The sequence below is a fragment of the Brachyistius frenatus genome, unplaced genomic scaffold (genome assembly GCF_029030835.1).
Source record: "Brachyistius frenatus isolate BFR_SWC_R1_liver_20210118 unplaced genomic scaffold, ASM2903083v1 Contig_200, whole genome shotgun sequence".
In the NCBI taxonomy this organism is placed as follows: Eukaryota; Metazoa; Chordata; class Actinopteri; family Embiotocidae; genus Brachyistius; species Brachyistius frenatus.
The window spans coordinates 368,485-383,224 of NW_027210799.1; the positions used below are offsets into that span (position 1 = coordinate 368,485).

At 43.4% G+C, this 14,740-nt stretch overlaps 1 protein-coding gene across 4 annotated transcripts in view; it reads left to right on the forward strand.

The window, feature by feature from the left end:
• Nucleotides 1-14,740, forward strand: part of gria4b (glutamate receptor, ionotropic, AMPA 4b) — a 107,459-nt gene that overhangs the window by 71,515 nt on the left and 21,204 nt on the right. For 3 of the 4 annotated variants that reach the window (XM_069718838.1, XM_069718837.1, XM_069718836.1), the window contains exons 7-11: nucleotides 360-527; nucleotides 1,200-1,304; nucleotides 2,985-3,095; nucleotides 10,625-10,831; nucleotides 14,081-14,454. In XM_069718838.1, coding sequence (XP_069574939.1) covers nucleotides 360-527; nucleotides 1,200-1,304; nucleotides 2,985-3,095; nucleotides 10,625-10,831; nucleotides 14,081-14,454 — 965 coding nt within the window. Of the gene's footprint in view, nucleotides 1-359; nucleotides 528-1,199; nucleotides 1,305-2,984; nucleotides 3,096-3,992; nucleotides 5,990-10,624; nucleotides 10,832-14,080; nucleotides 14,455-14,740 lie in introns of those variants that run through there. The other variant, XM_069718840.1, reaches the window with a different exon arrangement.

The following is a 14,740-nucleotide window of genomic DNA, read 5'->3' on the forward strand; positions in this document are numbered from 1 at the left end:
TGCCTGTCTGGCTAAATCAGCATTTAATTGGGCCTGGTACCTTTTATTTATTTATTTTTCTTTCCCTGTATGTGTGTGCGTGCCCCAGCGCTGCTGCATATACCTAAAACTGACAGAGCAGCAGGGTGGCCTCAGGTCACAATCACTGCAATTCACAGATCACATGGTCCGTCCCTACTGGGGTTTTTAAATCCTTTTAATAAATCGAAGAGAGCAGAGTTGAGCCATTACTCCTGCAGCAGAGTTTTCTCTGTGATAAGTAGATTTTTTTTTTTTTTTTTGGTCGTCCACCTCCGGTAATGTGTGACTCCTACCCCCCTCCTCCTCCTCCGCCCCCCGCCCTCCCTCCTGTCTCCCAGTACACCTCCGCGCTGACATACGATGGGGTGATGGTGATGGCCGAGGCCTTCAGGAACCTGCGCAGGCAGAAGGTGGACATCTCCAGGCGGGGCAACGCCGGCGACTGCCTCGCTAACCCCGCCGCCCCGTGGAACCAGGGCATTGACATGGAGCGCACCCTCAAACAGGTGAGGCAGAAAAAGTGCATCTGACGTTATTGTTATCGGATTGGGGACACCGATCTTCTCGTGTCGGGACATGAGAGGCATGGGGCTTTGATTTGTAGTTCAGCTTTGGATTTCTGTCATTGATAGCACCACTATAAAACTTCATATATCAAACATGATCAGGACAACATCATCAATCATAATTCTTGAGGTTTTTTTTTTTTTTTATTGACTAAGAGAGAGGCAGATTCTGTGAGGAGAAGCTTTGCAGTCTTTGTTTGGATGTGTTATTTATAAAGGAGATGACAACCAAGATATTTTTCCCGCTTGCTTCATGCTGTATTCACTCGGATCTTTACTATCGTAGGAACGGCGGGAGTATAAATGAAACTTCACTTTCTGGTAGAAAATGTGTTTCCTAAAATGTTGAACTATCCCTTTAATGCCCCTCAAACCAGCTGGAAGTTTATCTGAGCCATGTAACGCTTCGAAAATCACAGAGACAAATAAAAGAAGCAAAATAGTCATATTTTAAAACGTTGCATTGCGTCAAGCGTTAAATTTCCCTCAACTCTTAAACTCATGCATACTATGAATTGGCAGTGATTGACCTTGAAATGCAGCCTGTGTTCATATGAACTGAATCTGCTGCGTCATCTCATCATGTGTGTATTCCTGTATTTCTGTGTGCAGGTCCGGCTGCAGGGATTAACAGGTAATGTCCAGTTTGACCACTATGGCCGCAGGGTCAACTACACTATGGACGTGTTTGAGCTGAAGAATAATGGACCCCGACGGGTAAAACATCACACCACACTGATGTCATTTGTGTTGTGGTTGAACATTTGTGTCTGACATTAGCGGGGTTGCGCGCGCAGGTGAAGCCCCCCTCCCCCCCAAAAGTAAAATAAAATAAAAACAAACAATGCAAAATGATTGACCTTAAGAGGAGACTGTGTAAAACTGTTTTCGCACCTAAATCTGCACAATTTCAAAAATGAATGGGTGGAAAATGTTTATTATCCTCATAAGGAAACCTGCCTGTCAGCGCAGAGTGCAGAATTAACTGGTTATCTGCAGCAGTCTGGTCGGACGCTTCGGTTTTATGAAGGCGGTGGATTATTTTGCAGTAAAACGGCACATTAGACTCTCAAATAAAGGTTTTCTCACACCGCTGCTGTGTGTTTTAAATGAATATCACTCACACTTCTCAGGCTCAGTTTTTGGACACATGCATTTCATTTCTCTCAACCTGCAGAGCTAACTTTGTTTAGTGTCATCGTTTCTTCGAGCTGACGCTACGTCATGTAGGTCCAGACCTGAGAGATGTTGTCTTTAAAGATGCACAGTGGTGAAAAGAAAAATTCACCTTAAACATCACGACCTTGTGGAAAACGTAGTTTCTATGCCTCCGTCTTCTGCTGCGCGCGCATCCTTGATTTTATTTTGTAAACCCGCCTACATGTCCCGTAGACGTGTGCACACTGCCGTCTTGTGAAATAATCTGCAGGCCGGGATGATACAATATGTAGTGTGCCACTTTCTATGATCATAAGTAGGTTGCAAAAAAAAAGAAGCTTCAAGCTGCTGCCAGCGTGTCTGCTCCCGCTGTGAGAGGACGGGATGAGAGGATGTCTGTGGAGGAAATTCAGGGAAAATGTGGAAAAGAGAGAGAGGGAGAGAGCAGTTGAGAGAGTGATGGCGGGAGGATGAAATGAAATAGAAAGCAATCAAGGTAGAGAGGATGAGGCGGAAGAAGCAGCAGAGAGGAGTTCCCATCAATCAAAAGCTGCTTTGGCCTGTCTCCCTCCACCACAGCGAGGGTCCTGTCAGGACACGTGTGTGTGGGTGGGTGGGTGGGTGGGGGAGATGGGGTCACTGCCTCCTACATTTTCAATGTCCCTCAATTATCCTGAAGCCGCAGCACACAGGAGGTTATCGGCCAATCAGAGCTCTCCATTCCCAGCGCCTCCGCTCTGACTGACTTGCAGCTGCTCATGAATCCTGTCAAAGCTGGAAGATCAATACGTCAATTTGACTCAATATTGGTTTGCAGATATCAGCTTTTTGTTCAAAATCATGTAGCATCCAGCCGGTGCTACGTTCCTCCTCTCGACATGAATTAGTCACAAGGTGCTGATATCGTGACGCCAAAAGGACTTCTTAATGAAGAATATGATGCAGCACTTTCCCTCCAAAATAGATCGATATCAAGCTTTTTATGATGCGTGACCACTGTTTGGATCGTTCCACTAATCGTCCATAAACCCGTCTTTACATTTTTATTCCCATGAAAGTGAGCAGCTCGGTCCCAGTAGCCGTTAGCTGTCTGAGGATGTTGTTTCTGTATTTAAATCCCCTTCAGTCAAACAACGATGCTCGGTTGTGCTCTTGTGGGATTGAATCCACCAAATGATGATTAAAATATGCTCGTGTGAACTTTGCGGCAGAATCTCATGTTTTAGTTTTTCCACGCAGATCGGCTACTGGAACGACGCGGACAAACTGGTTCTGATCCAGGACTCTCCGCTGCTTCCCAACGACACTTCTGGCATGGAGAACCGCACCGTCGTCGTCACCACCATCATGGTAAGAGACCGGCATGTGCCCGCACACACACACACACACACACACACACACACACACACACACACACACACACACACACACACACACACACACACACACACACACACACACACACACACACACACACACACGCGCGCATGCACTAATGTTCTTAGCAATTTTGGATGCCAGGAAATGTTATGTAATGCTTCTGCAGACCACATTGTTGCAGCCAGGACCCTCAGGTTTAGTGACATCACACATCCTAGAGTCCAAATCCCTTGACATTTCCCTTGTAGAGTGCTTCTGTGTTTTGAGGCACTTTGCAAGATATTTTGCTTGTTTGTTTTTTTTTAAATTACGAAAAACATCTTTGGCAGTAAAGTTTTCAGTAGCATACAGGTGAAGTTTGTAATATTCCTGCACGATGCACTTTTACGACCCTTGAAGGCTCTTATATTGTCTACTGTGACTGACTACAGAGTTCAGGGATGCAACATTTTCAGCAGAAAAACTCTTACAGAAATGGGATTTATTTTTATTACTCCAATAGCAACTTCCATAAAACATCAGAACTAACTGCCGTCACTTAGATTTTCTTTTATTGCACCAATAAATGTGAAAAAAGAAGCGAAACGGCTCCGAAACCAGCTGCCGTTACTGCGTCTTTTCCTTCTTATGGCAGCGATAAGAGGTTGTTGTTTTAAAAAAAAAATTTTAAACGATTTCCATATAAGCCGCAGAATCAATCAAAGCATTTCACACACTGAATGGCCTTTTGCATGGCATGTGAATCTGTGGCTGTAACAGTGACTCTTGAGAGCAGCCAGATGTTGTAGCAGCTGAGTGGAGATGAAGGAAGGAAAAGAAGGTGGGGAATGGAGAGTCACAGCTCAGCACAATCCTCCCTCTTTTCAGCCCCTGATGAGGAACCCCATTTTAAGAAACTGATCCCCAGTTGGACGCGAGCAGGATATGAAAAGCCCTTAATGGCAGAGTGATGGACACAACAGCCTGAGCCCAAAATGAAGCCCCTAAAGAACACTGGGCGAGAGGAGACACACGGAAACTATGTTAATGGACGCCCTGTTCACAAATCTGAGCAAGAAGTGGAGCCACTCAGAGCCGTAATGGAGCCCCTCGAGAGGAAAATGAAATGCAAATGGAAGGAAAAAGACAGTCTTTTTTTTTTTTTTTAAAGGATGGTGCTTGTGGACGGACACCCATCGAGGCTAAAAATGGGTCCCCAACTCTGTGTACTAAAATATAATGGCTGCCGATATACCAGTGTTTGTGCGTGTGTTTGTGCGTGTGCGTGCCTCGTGCATCGTCATGTGTGGCCGATCGCAGCTTGAATCTCATCCTCGTTTGAAGTCTTCTGCACAGATCTACGGACCCGGACGACGAACACACGTTACGTCTTCAACCGAAACCGGCGTCGCGTCACGTCCAGGCTCTGTGTCTCTTTCAGGAGCCGTTTAACATGTTGGTTAATACGCTCGTTTGGTATCAAACCGAGACGAGTTGCTTCCTGGTTTGATTATGTTTGGATACTTATGATGACCCGGATCTGTTTTCTGCACTAAATGCACAGCAGTGAAATCTTTAGGTTTTGTAATCTGCCTTTAGATTTGAAATGGCAGATCGTGGTTCTGCTGCAGAGTTAAGTCTCTTAAAGGTTCTGTGTGTAGGATTTAGAGGCATCTAATAATAATAATAATATCATTAATTATACAAATAATAACAAAACGCTATTTGTATGGCACCTTTCTTTATAAGAAATGCAGCTTTACAGCAGAAAAATTACATGGTGTTTCACATTAAAACAAATATAAAGGAACATTTAAAAATATAGGAAAGGAATAAAATACATAAAATCAATAAAAAAAAAATTAATGTCAGAAAGGAATTATAATTTAATTAAATTATGTTTCCATCCTTGTATAACCTCCTGAAGATTTATTGTGATTTATTTAGCTTAGCATGAGTCTTTAATAACTACAGCGAGGAGGTCCTTTTCTACAAAGCTGCCATGTTTCTACAGCAGCCCAGAAGGGACAAAACAAATCTCCATAGATTCTCTCCGCCACCTTTAATAAGCCAATAGGCGTTCCGTTTGTTGCAATCTGCAGCCTCACCACTAGATGTCACTAAATCCTACACGCTTGCTCCTTTAACTTTAAAGAAGAAATGAAGAATGAAAATGAACATGAGGTCTAAATGTAAGCGCAGATAGAGACTCCAGGACGCAGGTGGGACTATAGGACGGTCGGTTTGTTTACCCCCCAGGTGGCGTTTGCTTTGTAGTTTGGTTTCGTCTTTTTAATTTTGTCCTCGCGCTGTTTAGCTGAATGTTGCACACGCAGTCCGTTGCAGTCGTCTTTGTTCTGATGTGACGAGTTCTGCAGGGTCCTAAAAGTGAGGACTAAAGTCGGACCCACAACTTTCAGACAAGACTCTATATTTTTGCTGTTTTTGTTTCTCTACAAGTTAAACGTTTGCTCCGGAAAGGCTTCCTCACAAATGAATAATAGCTACTCTGACAGCGGCATCAGACCAAAACAAGAGTTTGACCTGACAGCCCACCAGCGCAAAACCTCGCTGACTTTCACCACCTGATAGGCTGTAAGTCTGGTGGCAGATACACACATTACAGTCAGCTCTTTACACAACGAGGTAATCTTTCTTACTGGTTTGTAGATCATTATTGCTTTTTCCAGCATCAGCCACATGAACTGCAGCTAAACTCACCACATCTTAACAACAGTCCAGTCCTTTATTATCCAGAGCAGAACGTCCTGCAGCACAGATATCGTTATGTCCTCTCAGACTGCTGCAGCTGGAGAAAAATATTTTTTATATCCGTTGTCACAACAAGGTCATAATATCTCCAGTGTGGTTACCGGCCCCCCCTTCCCCCCGCCTGACCTCCCCCCCAAATACTGTCTGTTATTTGTCTTTAGCTTAAAGCATTAAGAGATAACAGTCCTCCATGAGGTCTTTGGCTGCTGCTGCAAGTTGATGCATCAGCAGAAAAGCTCCCATGGACAAGGACAAAGTCAGACTGTCATTATATTGGCAGGACTCGGCTGGAGGCTTTGATGAAGTGTGTCTCGGCTTTAAGCTCCTCCGCTCTACTTTAAACCCGCCGCACTGTCGGCCTGCCGGAGGGCAAGAAGTGCAGCAAAGATCCTGCTGTAATTAGGCTTTTGTTTAGCTTTAGTTTAAGGAAGAAATGTTTGTTGACAGGAGGCTGATTTGGTCTCCAAAATGGTGCAACTACAACACAAAGAGAAAACACTGGATCTCATGCAAGAACCACAGATTTATTCTTAAATTGTATCTCAAAACATTATTTAAAGGAGAAAGTGTTGCATTGATTAATTTCATCGAGTTCAGAATTACTTTCAGGCATGAAAAAAACAACTAGTGGTCCATGTGCATCAACTAAATCTGGATGAATTTGGACTTTATAATTCATTAAAAGGTTTCATTTCAGCCATTTTGTTTATATTTAACTGGCATTTAGTAAAATGGGGTATTTTGTCCTGACAGTTTATAGACTCAGCGGCTGCTGGGTAACTTCTCTCGGTCCTGAAGTTGTCTCAAGTACTTCATGCGTGTTTTCTCTTGTCCGTCACTGCTGTGCTTTGACATTTTTTGGCATCTAAAAGTCTGTATTACGAGGCATTGACAGCTGTAACTGTAATATTTTTTAATTTCCATACCACCACGGACACTGCAGAATACGTCACGTTCACGTCTCCCAGCATTTACTCTTTAAACTCCACGTTCTGCTTTTTTATTCTTTGGTCACATTTTTTGTTAATTAAAAATGACCCTGAAACGCAGCAGAGCACGTCGCCTAAATAAAGCAATTTGAGGGGAATTAATTCTGCTTGTAATCACATTCGGACATTCATCAAGTTGAAACAATTTCTAAAACTATTTTGCAGTTTGCTTGTTACGTCCTACTTGGACGGCTGGTTCAAAGAAACCTGATAAGAATAAGTAAGAGAGGTTTAAGAACACACAAATACTCCTTCGTGAGGCTCTTTGTGTGTTTAAAAACTTAAACAACCTAAATACCCTGTAAAAAAAAATCAATACAGCATTAGTGGTATTAGTTATTCTGCTTTAATTTGCTTTGCAAGTTGCAGACGGTGTCTGTAAGAAGTTGAGGCGGAATAAAAGCAGCTTTAAATGCGCTCCTCTTTACGGTGTCGTACATCCAATGAACATGATCAGCGCCTGCACAGACACGAGTCGCTCACCGGGGAGTGTGAATGTGTGTCGACTTCATACGGTGTTGTTGTTGTTGTTGTTGTTGTTGTGGTGAAGTGGATCTGATGCTGCTTTTGCTCGTAATCAAACAATGTGCAACATATTGTTCATCTTCCATAATGCACAAAAAAAAGCACACACACAAACAATTCCCATGCGGGTGCATATGTGTGTGTATGTAGGGAGTTGTGACATCAAGCGGACCCCCTGTGTGCGTGTGCATGTGTGTGTGTGTGTGCATGTGTGTGTGTGTGTGTGTGTGTGTTTTAATGGCATGTGTAATTAGTCTCATTAGGCCGTGAGTGAAGCGGTGTGGTTGTGATTATTGACCGGCCTGTCAGCCTTGCTGGCCTTTTGCTGCGAGGATGTGTGAAGCGGCGCTCTGTTCTCGTGCCAGAAACACTGACTGCATCCTTAATCTGCGACGCTGCCAGCTCTGTCACACACACCCCGCTATCATAAATCCTATGATTTAGGGCTGTTCTCCTCTCTGAACACACACTGGTAGAGATCAACTTGTAAATGAAGTCATCATTAAAAGTAGTTGAGATGCATTAAAAGTGTATCGTGAACTCTGTTTCTCAGCCTTTGAGATTTTTGAGAGTTGAAACAAACGCTACTTGAAATTGCTTATATATATATTTTTTTAACTATTTTTCTCCTTGTTGTTGTTCGTCCTGATCCTTTCAGTCCCGGTTTATGTGGCTTCACACTTTGTTGTGTGTTTTATCGAAGCAAACGGTCAATAATTGGCCCTTTTTCTATCCGCTGCAGTGTGATTTAATGCTGTGAGCAGTTTTGCATTAAAATGACGGGACAGGAGAAAAATGCTAAAGTTCCCCATGTTTTGTTTGTTAGATGCATTTTAACAAAGGGCAGCAGGCCCCCGCCACTTCAATCACTGTGGATGGTTCACTTTTTAAACAGCCCTGTTCTGTGGACGAAGAGGAGCTGGAAGAGCATCAGTAATGGCACAGAATATATTTATAAGTGTAAATGCAGCACTAAAGCATGTAAAGTAGGCGCATATTATGCAAACGTTTTGAAAATCCTGACTTTAACAAACACATTGTTGTGCTCTGTGACTCCTTCACAATAAAAGCCTCCCATTCTTAAAGGTGAAGCCGAAGCAACGAGAAATGTTTGCATTAGAAGTAACTCAGATACAACATTAGCTGATGAAAAATAAACCAGATAATAAATTAGTAAAAATACAAACATTAATGATGGATTACATGCAGGAGTCTGTTGCAGGTAGGACATCTGAGTCCTGTGTGTGACTGAGAGCAACTCCACTATTTAGAGGCAGTTGCAGAATATTGAATGACTATTGCTAGAAAATGCCTAAAATAAAATAAAAAGAATGAAGCTGCAGTGTGTAATCCGATGTTTGACTGGTTATATGCACAATGTACAGACAGAAGGAGAGATTTAGGGTGTGTACAGTGCGAAAGATGTTTTATAGTTAATAGTAAATTGTAAAAAGATGTTTTATATTTGTGTACAAGCTTAACAAATGTTTTTTTTTTTTTATTATTATTATTATAAATGCATTAATGTTAAGAAACTTCAAAAACACGAGTTTAAATTCATTCTGTTGTTATTTCTGTTCCCGGATGCCTCATTTTGAATTGTTTGCATTAAATGCTGCCGTCATTGTGTTATACAGTCATGTTTTGTGGTGCCGCGGGCTCAGCCGAAGCATTTGCATTCCCTCCCCGGTGAGGAGTCTTTGGTTTACCTTGCTGTGGCTCGGGGCAATGTCAAGCAAATACATCTCAGGAATAAATTGCTCCTGTTCTCAATATGCAACACGCCGGCGCCCGTGACAAAAGTAATTTGTTTGGAAATGGGAGCGCAGAAACTGTGTGGGACTCAGATTCAGATCACCACCCAACAAACAGCAAATCTAATGATCTATAACTCGGTCGCCGGTCGCACTGAGGACTGACGTCGCCACCTCCGATTACTTTAAGTGTTCCAGTCGAGTCGGGCTTGTTGGAGGTATTAAATCGCTCGGCATGACTGCAGCTCATTTCCTGCTTTATGCCAGCCTCTTTTTCTGCTTAGTCATGCTTTCCTGACTTCTCTTTGAGTCTCTGTTTACCGTGCACATTAACGCACTGATGATGTGGGGTTTTAAACTCCAGTCTGTGCTGTGCATGCAGAGCACGAAGCTGTCAGTCTGACTTCCGTCGAGTCTTTTTAAAGGAACAGTGTGAAGAATTTAGGGGAATATAATATTTATAATTGTGCATTATTGTATAATCACCTGCAACTAGGAATAGTTTATGTTTTCCTTGCATACGAATGAGTCCTTCGTATCTAGGGAACAGATACCTTTCGACTAAGCCGGTGTGAATCTAAAGTAGCCCGAAAATACATAGTATGTTAAATGTAGTACACCAAAAGTACCAAGATGTTCTACGACATCTGGTCGTATTCTGCAGTCTGCAGGTCAGCGTGCTACTCTGGATGTTCGTAAAGCAAAACAAGGTGTGGAGATTACATCAAATGAAGTTTGGGAGGTGCTTCAGTATTTTAAATCAAAGTCTTTATTTAAAAAAGTTTAAAAAAAATACAAGCTTTATTGGACAAATTAATCATGATGAACGCAGTAAAACCCGGTATATTCTACCCGTTTCATCAAGGTCTGAGATTAAATCCTTTTATTCAAGTGCAATACCCAGAGATGTCCAGCAGATGGCGCTACTTTGACCGTATAAAATGCTTCGAAACAGTGAACCATTTTCAACATATTTGCTTTATAGTGATTCAGTGCTTCACAATGTCCACATCAATAATTGCGTGTCACAATATGTGTTAATTGTTTTTTTTGACTCGTGAAATATTTGCAGAGCCGATTAGAAAAAAAAAAAAAAGTATATAAATCCTGTAATGTTTACGTACATGTGTGCTAGCTAGCTTTTTTTTTCTCTTCTGCCGTATCTCTGTTGTCGATCAGTGGATTAGCATGACATCATCGGTACGAATGTGTACTTTATCATCTGCATGGCAGAGATGGAAACAAACGGAACAGGGACCACCTGTCACATCATTGCTCCGCAGCGCCTCTAGTGGCCAAAACACTCAACCGAGCGCCTTTAACTTCAACCCCGTTTGATCTTCATGAGCTTCAGTTCCTGTTGTGTGTGTGTGTGTGTGTGTGTGTGTGTGTGTGTGTGTGTGTGTGTGTGCGCGAGCCCTCCTGTCTGCGTGTCTGTCTGTCTGACGGTCTGGTTCACTGGTTATGGTCCCCTGTGTAGGAGGGTCCCTACGTGATGCTCAAGAAGAACTGGGAGATGTACGAGGGGAACGACCAGTACGAGGGCTACTGCGTGGACCTGGCCTCCGAGATCGCCAAACACATCGGCATCAGGTACAAAATCTCCATCGTGCCCGACGGGAAGTACGGCGCCCGGGACCCGGAGACGAAGATCTGGAACGGGATGGTCGGGGAGCTGGTGTACGGGGTAAGAACTTCTCTTTTCGCCCTCCTTGTTCGTCTCTATTCTAGACTGAAATTAGCTTCTTTTTTTTCTTTAATCTTATATGACTCGTCTGAGTGACGCTTTAATTCACTGCTGTCGCTGGAACTCGTGATGGTACTTGCAGACAATACTCTGCCGTCTCCTGCTAACAATGAATTTGTACGGCAGCCTTTCTAATGACAGATGAATTGGTAATTGGCAGAAATTAGTCATCAAAATTGGAGTTCACTCACTCATTCATTCATTCAAACAGCGAGCGGAGAGTCCGTTAAAGAAAAGACGCGTCGACTAGAACAACTTGTTCATCATTTCTTCTCTTCATGTGAAAATAATAAAGCTTTCAAAATATGGACTGAATTGATCTGTTTGGAAATACTGTCAACTCTCAAAGAAAAGCCATTTGTTGTAGGATACATTTAGGAAGTCTCAGTTAGGTTATCGTCGTGGCCAATAATTTGTCGTTTGATCATTTTGAAAGCTTTTACTGTGAAACATCTGTGCGGGCAGTGTTGAGTGTTGTTGACCGTACTTTAACTAAAATCTGTGAAAACAGAAAAGAGTGGTGAGCGTGATGTGATGCAGCTGAAAACAAAAACAGACATGGAGAAAAATATCAACACGATATTTCATGATAAATAAAACAGACAGAAATCCTTTCCAGGACATGAAAGAGGAAAAAGTGCTCCATTTTAAATATACACAAGTCTAAATCAATAAAGACAGCAGGTAAAAGTGGAGGAAGTTTTGAGTTTATGTTAACATCAAACAGCATCAACAGCAAATTCAAACACGAAGGCTCTTTCCTGAATATGAAGACATAAAAATGGAAGAAATGATCAGTAAAGGCTGGTTCTCTGTGCAGTTCCCTGTACCACTATTTAATCATTCACAGTAAGTTATAAGTAATACTTAAAATATTCTGAGGAGAAGAAGGTGCTTATAAAGGAGTCTCTGAGGTGACGTTTGATTTGGGGACGAAGGTGTCGCTCAGCTGATGGGATCAAAAAAAGATGCAAAGATGTGGATATTGGACGACAGCGGGATGTATGGGCCTGTTTGTGGTCCAAAAAAATGTTTCTGAGGATAAAAACATCCTTTCCTGGGTAGAAACAAAGAAAATCATTAAATGTGGAGATTTGATAACTGCACTGAATTTAAATTGGATTTAGCTCCAGTAGAGGTCTGATTCATAGTTTTTGTAATCGCTAAATGTTTGATATTCTCCGAGAGTATCGTTAGAGTTATTTAACCTTCAGAAAACATTTCCTGCCGTACAGAAACGATCCTTTTCGTGTTTACATGAGCAGCAGCACCATTTTGTTTCAAATCTCCCCATTTTTGTGGATTTCTTTGGTTATGTGAGGAGCTAAGTGGCATTTTCACAGAGTGCCATTCTTCTCGCCTGCGCCTGTTCGGCGCCACCGTGACTCACCGTGACGTCGACTGCAGCGAGCGGAGCCACAGTTTGGGGAAGTGTCAGGACTGATCAGGCAGTACAGTCCACCGATGGTGTAAAGACTAACCAGGTTGGTCAAAAAACCAAAAGAAGAAGCACCCGTCAAAAAACAACCAAAAAAAGAGCAGCTCTGTTCTGTACTACTTTTCTCATCTCTTTAACAAGAGCTGTGAGCAGAAAAAAAACAAAATTACTTTTGTGTAAATCGCTCAACGGGACAGTACAGCTGTCATCACACAATTTGCGGTTATTTAGACCCCACTTATCTCAGGACTTCCTCTTATCTGCCTCTCGAGGCCTGTTATTTATTTCACTGCATGAAAATGGTTCGGGACGCGTTCCATAGAGAATCGTTTGCATCCTACTGGACGTAGACCTCGGCTTCATTTGACCCAATCGGCACGAGCCGAAACCAGGTGACGCTCTACCACCGCTGCAACTACCTACGGCCGTGTCCACCAAGGTGTTCTTTTCTTCCCCGAGCGTGACGAGGTCCTGAGCGTTTTATTCTACGCTGAATATTCGGCGTTTTTTTTCCCCAGTTGAAAAAAATGCATACCGCGCTCGTCACTGTCACCCGCCGTCCAATCACAGTGAAGGAGGGGCGGGACAGACGGCGTTAACCACCGACACTGCTCGCTGATTGGTCCGCCCTTGAGAGTGGCAGGTCCCAGACTGTTATTCACAGCGGAGAAAACCGACGGACGGCTGTTATTAACTTAAAATGTAGAAGAATTGCACATTTTCCTTTTCAAGATAAATGATGAATTTTCCACGTTTCCGTATGAATTGAAGGATATTGTAAGATAAAAAACAAAAAACAAAGAAGAGTGTGCCTGCAGCTTCTCCCACAGGAACGTCTGAAGACATGGAAACCGTCAGCACTTTCCCCTCTAAGACTTTACTTAGCGCCCATTCATCTCTCCCCAGTTCCCCCTTGAAAAGACCACAAAGCCCTGCCTCCCCGTAACCTGCCATGTATTTCAGTACATGCGAACCGCCCCGAGGCTGTCATCTTAGTGCATTTTACTGAGGATGAAAGAACTTAAATCTCTTTCATTTTCTCCCCCACCTCTTCCCTCCTCCTCCTCGTCGCTGTTTTATTTTTTTCTACTTTCCTACTTTAAGTGTCAGATGGTCGAAATGAAACTTTAAATTCTTGCTGATATTAAGCCTTCTGCTCCCGAGCCGGGCGGACAAGGTCACGAGTGTTGCTAAGTCACCAGCTGTAATCTGGTTTGTGGATTTTTTTTTTGGTGCACTTTTTTTCCCCCACAGCTGCAGACCTCAGAGGTGGTCGGATCCCTTATTTTACTTTTTATTTTTGCCTTCGTGTGCTTTAAGCATATTTCTCTGACACATTATTTTGTCCTTCCTGCTGATTCTCCCACAGTTCCAGCTAAGCCTTCGAGCATTAGAGAATTTCTTTTTCAATTTCTTTTTCTTTCTCTCTGTCTTAACCCCTGATCACTCCGAGATGCGTTCGGCTCGCCGTCTAAAAACTCGATCGCTCAGAGATTTTCTCGTTCAGAGGAGAAATGTGTGTGACGTGAGCAAAATGAAAAGTGATAACGACACGAGAAAAACTGGGTAATGGTTGTTGTTTTGTTGTCCGGTGGCTGGCCGGCCTTCGGGATGTCAAATCTGTGACTAAGTGCTGTTTCATTGTTTCAGCTCGGAGAGATGATGCATCATTTGCATTTTGTTTATCTGTCATCGTTTCAGTTCCTCCCAGAAGTCGCTAATCAAACTCCTCTTCATCTGAATTCCCACAGAAAGCGGAAATCGCTGTGGCCCCTTTGACTATCACGCTGGTCCGGGAGGAGGTGATCGATTTCTCCAAGCCCTTCATGTCGCTGGGCATTTCCATCATGATCAAGAAGCCCCAGAAATCCAAACCGGGCGTGTTCTCCTTCCTGGACCCGTTGGCCTACGAGATCTGGATGTGCATCGTGTTTGCCTATATCGGCGTGAGCGTGGTGCTCTTCCTGGTCAGCCGCTTCAGCCCGTACGAATGGCACACCGAGGAGCCCGAAGAGGGCACCGACGGTCCGCCAAGCGACCAGCCCCCCAATGAGTTTGGCATCTTCAACTCGCTCTGGTTCTCCCTGGGCGCCTTCATGCAGCAGGGCTGTGACATCTCCCCCAGGTAAGACGTCATCTCAGAAGGAGTTGCTCTGTGTTTCCTACCAAAGTTTGTTAACTCCCCCCCCCCCCCCATCCCTCCCTCTCCCTCAGGCTACTGCATGACCTGTAGGCCAATTATAATCACAATATGCCGTCACGTCAGGTTGGATTGTGTCGGTGCCGATGATCATACAGATGATTCTGTCTGAGCTCTGTGCTCTTAAATCCCTCGCCTGTCAATCCAGTTGAGATCGTCGTCATTATTTCAAACAGGTTTGATTGACGTAAATGAAAAGCGAGCGAGTCGT